The sequence below is a fragment of the Oryzias melastigma genome, unplaced genomic scaffold, assembly GCF_002922805.2.
Source record: "Oryzias melastigma strain HK-1 unplaced genomic scaffold, ASM292280v2 sc00358, whole genome shotgun sequence".
NCBI lineage: Eukaryota > Metazoa > Chordata > Actinopteri > Beloniformes > Adrianichthyidae > Oryzias > Oryzias melastigma.
Window position 1 is genome coordinate 88,589 of NW_023416956.1, and position 4,769 is coordinate 93,357.

General features: G+C 35.7%; 1 protein-coding gene across 1 annotated transcript; it reads right to left on the reverse strand.

Moving 5' to 3' along the window:
- Positions 1–2,989: 2,989 nt before the first annotated feature.
- LOC112140068 (gastrula zinc finger protein XlCGF8.2DB-like) lies at positions 2,990–4,387 on the reverse strand (the record flags this gene model as incomplete). Its single annotated transcript, XM_024262978.2, has 1 exon — positions 2,990–4,387. A coding segment is annotated over exon 1 (1,077 nt), but the record flags the coding sequence as incomplete, so codon positions are not given.
- Between the last annotated feature and the right edge of the window lie 382 nt (positions 4,388–4,769).

The window sequence follows — 4,769 nt, forward strand, 5'->3', positions numbered from 1 at the left end:
CACTTTATTCTTCACAGGAAAGATTGAGACAGAACACTGACAACTAAAAAGAACAGAGAAACACTTCTAATCTCTACTAGAAAACAGGGATCACAACAACACAAACACCAGTCTGTTTCTTTATCTACCTCTCATTAATACATTTTTACTAAATCTTTACTTAAGCAAACTGTTAACACACTCAACAAAATATAAACTACAATTATTTTATATTAAGACAATAGTGAACAGTGAATCACATAAAAAGTGTAAAAAGAATGAAAGAATTACATATTTCTATTTTTGTCGTAGTAACATACTGACTTAGACAACATTGTCTCAGCATAAACTACAACCACAGTGGGTACCTTAGCAATACCACAGAAGTACAAAATTCAACAGATAAAAATCAACAGTTACATTAAAAAAATCTTACTGTCACAATAAAATAGCCTTTTCTATTTACATGAGTATTTAAACAAAAGTATTTCATGAATGAGTTAAAAATTTTCTGTCAATTAATTCAAAAAGAGAAACTCATGAGGTATAGAATCACTACAAAATGAATTGGATCAAACATTTTTTTTGGTTCACATATTCACTAAAATTTTTCCATCATGCGAATTATCTAGTTTGTTACAAAACCTCAAACAACTGTATTTAGACTTCATTCCTAATTGCAATTTATCTCTAGAAAAAGACATCTATCCTTTATGAATTTTTATGTGTTTATTGAGAGAAGATATATCAATAAAACTTTTGTCACATTCTTTACACCTAAAAGGCTTCTCTCCTGTATGAGTTCTCATGTGTCTTTTGAGATAAGATACATAAAAAAAAAACTTTTGCCACATTTCTTACAAGTAAAAGGCTTCTCACCTGTTTTCCTGTGTATTTTGAGATGAGATATTTGACTACAACTCTTATCACATTCTTTACACGTAAAAGGCTTCTCTCCAATATTAGTTCTCATGTGTTTCTTGAGGCAAGATGTTTAATTGGTACTTTTATCACATTCTTTAAAAGAAAAAGTATTCTCTCTTCTGTAAGTTGTCATGTGTCTTTTGAAATTAGATCCATCGCTAAAATGTTTGTCACATTCTTTACATTGAAAATGCTTCTTTCCTGTGTGAGTCCTCATATAAGTTCTGAATTTTAACCAAGAGCCAAAACTTTTACCACATTTTTGACAGACATAAGTTCCTTCATCAGACTTTGTATTCATGTGGGAAGAAATATTATGAGCAGTTCTTGTTCCTTTAACAGACTTTAAATGGGGAACTCTCTTTTCTTTTGGGGATTGTTTGCGTTTTTTAACCAAAGTTACTTTCTCTGATTTTTTTCTAACAACAGAGTCACACTGACTTTCTGACATATGAGAGCTGTCCACACTTTGGAAATGACTTCTGTCTCGTTTCCTTCTCTGATCTCTGTTCTGTGGGTCTGTCTGTTCATCTGTAGTTGATGTTGATTCTTCATGTTGGTTTTCTTCTTCATCCTGACTCTCAGTTACATTAAAGTTCTGCTGATTGTTTAGATCTGCTTCACTGTTGTCATTTTCCTCATAAGAAGAAATCTCCATCAAGGTATAACTTTCCTTAATCTGTATAGTTTCTGGTTCCTCCTGCTCCTCTCCAATCTGTGGGGCTTCTCTCCTGTATGAGTTCTCATGTGTCTTTTGAGATGAGATACATCAATATTAGGGGTGTGCCAAAATATCGATATTGCGATATATCACGATATTTAGTCCTGCGATCGATTCTCGATGGGTTCTCACTAAGTATCGATATTATATTTTCATTTTAAGAGGCTGCTGTGCTGAGCGTCTGAGTCACGCGGCGAAACTATTGCGCCGATGGGTGCGCTGCGTCGGATCTTTAATAGCGATGCACACGCTCGTTCGGGAGAAGTACCACTGAGATACAGACTTTGTAGTGCGTGTGTGAAGCATGCCTACCTGTCAGCATTTATCCTCCATCTGTAGGAGATCCAGCCGGTAAGAAGTGACTTTGTCTGAGCGCTAGAATGACTGCGATCACTTACTTCCTGTTTGATCTGGGAACTGGGCGCGTGCTTTGCAGCCGTTTGCGTACACTTCAGGTACCGTCGGAATTTTCGTTTTCATGCACTTCAATGTTCAACCTGCTGGTGTAAGGTGTAACTTTGGTAAATTTATAATGTGACCTTTTCAAACAATGTAATTCCTAATGTTAATTTAAAGTAATTATTAAATAAAAAGCAGGATTTGATGTATGAACTTAAATTTAAATGTAATTAAAATAAAATACATTAATTCACTGTAAAATTAGGGGTGTTGCTAATTAATTGAAGCACTTAAAATTATATGTATTGCCATTATTATGTGTGTTTTAAGGTTTTTACCTATTGACTGCTGACTGACCGAAAGGAAAATGATAAAGATTAGAAAAATAATCTCAAGTGACAGTCTGAGTAAATCAGACATCATTTTTGGATGCTCAGCCCTTTTCAAGTGAGGGAAAAGTGCACGAAAAATTAGGAAGCACTTGACAGAGGCTGTAAAACATTATATTCATCATCCTTTGGAGTGACGTTCTTTTGGAGGTAGATAGCTGTCGCCACTTGACTTATTTAATTTTTGTTCTGTTGTTTACAACAATTCTGCACTAAGTAGTGGCACTGCTGATCATCTTTACTATTGTTAACATTGAATCTGACAGATAATTCAAATTCAGTTGTTGTCAATGCTCGTCAAAGACATAGTATTACTGATTTCAGCAATGTTTCACAAAAGTGTCTATGATTTGTTGCACAAAATAAGAAAACTTGTTTATTAAGATTGGGTTAAAAAAGATGAACGGGGATATATTTTCCCAAAAAACATATTCTTCTATATAATGCTAGTTATTAGAGAGGATTTTTACCAATTATCGCATTATCGCGATATTATCGATATCGTGAGCCATGTATCGTGTATCGTATCATATCGTGAGGTACCCAGTGATTCCCAGCCCTAATCAATACAACTTTTGTCACATTCGTTACAAGTAAAAGGCTTCTCACCTGTATGAGTTTTCATGTGTCTTTTGAGATGATATAGTTGACTGAAACGTCTGTCACATTCTTTACACTTAAAAGGCTTCTCTCCTGTGTGAATCTTCATGTGTGTTTTGAGATTAGATGTTTCACTAAAACTTCTATCACACTCTTTACACGTAAAAGGCTTCTCTCCTGTATGAATCTTCATGTGTGTTCTGAGACTAGATATCCAACTAAAACTTCTATCACATTCTTTACATGCAAAAGGCTTCTCTCCAGTATGAGTTGTCATGTGTCTTTTGAGATTGGATATTCGACTAAAACTTCTGTCACATTCTATACACGTAAAAGGCTTCTCTCCTGTATGAATCGTCATGTGTGTTTTGAGGTTAGATATTCGACTAAAACTGCTATCACATTCTTTACACGTAAAAGGCTTCTCTCCTGTGTGAATCTTCATGTGTCTTTTAAGATTAGATATTTCACAAAAACTTCTATCACATTCTATACATGTAAAAGGCTTCTCTCCTGTATGAATCGTCATGTGTGTTTTGAGGTTAGATATCCAACTAAAACTTTTATCACATTCTTTACACGTAAAAGGCTTCTTTCCTGTGTGAGTCCTCATATGAGTTCTGAATTTTAACCAGGACGCAAAACTTTTACCACATTTTTGACAGACATAAAGTCCTTCATCTGACTTTGTTTTCATGTGGGCAGACATATTATGAGGAGTTCTTGTTCCTTTACCAGACTTTAAATGGGAAACTCTCTTTTCTTTGGGGGATTGTTTGCGTCTTTTAACCAAAGTTGTTTTCTTTGATTTTTTTCTACCAACTGAGTCATGCTGGCTATCTGACATAAGAGAGCTGTCCACACTTTGGATATGACTTCTGTCTCTTTTCTTCCTCTGATCTCTGTTCTGTGGGTCTGTCTCGTCATCTGTAGTTGATGTTGATTCTTCATGTTGGTTTTCTTCTTCATCCTGACTCTCAGTTACATAAAAGTTCTGCTGATTGTTTAGATCTGCTTCACTGTTCTCATTTTCCTCATAAGAAGAAATCTCCATCAAGGTACAACTCTTCTTAATCTGTATAGTTTCTGGTTCCTCCTGCTCCTCTCCAATCTGTGGGGATTCTGGATACTCTTGCTCCTCTTTTATCTGTGGAGGTTCAAGTTCCTCCTGCTCCTCTTTTATCTGTGGAGGTTCTTGTTCTTCCTGCTCCTTTTTAATCAGCAGAAGTTCTAGTTCCTCAGGTTCCTCCTTTATTTGTGTAGGTTCTGGATCATTCTGTTCCACTCTGAAGTTCCTCTTCTGGTTGCAGAGTTCTTTCTCTTCTATTAACCAATCCAGGGGAAGGACTGCAGGGACACAAATACAAGCAAGTATGAGCCCTGTTAGAGTTTGTTGTATTGTTACCAAATGCATTTTAAATCACCTCAGTCAAAAGCCATACAGTTTTACATTTTTACAGTCCATCTGTACTACTATTCATTTTCTAAATCCTCTAAATCCCTTTCAGCATAATGGGAATCTTAAAGTCTACAGGTGTGGATTTGAGTCACAGGACAACAACTTGCGTGATTAATTTTATGACTTTAGATTCAACTCAGACTTTAACAGCCACAACTAGTGACTTGACTTGCTCTTCCTGAAATGGACTCAGTAAGATTTCCCATCAAATACTTCAGGCACTTTTTTGATAAATAGCTTCTGGACAATATCTATGAACAATACGGGCGGCTGTGGGGCAGTGGCAGGGCAGTCGACT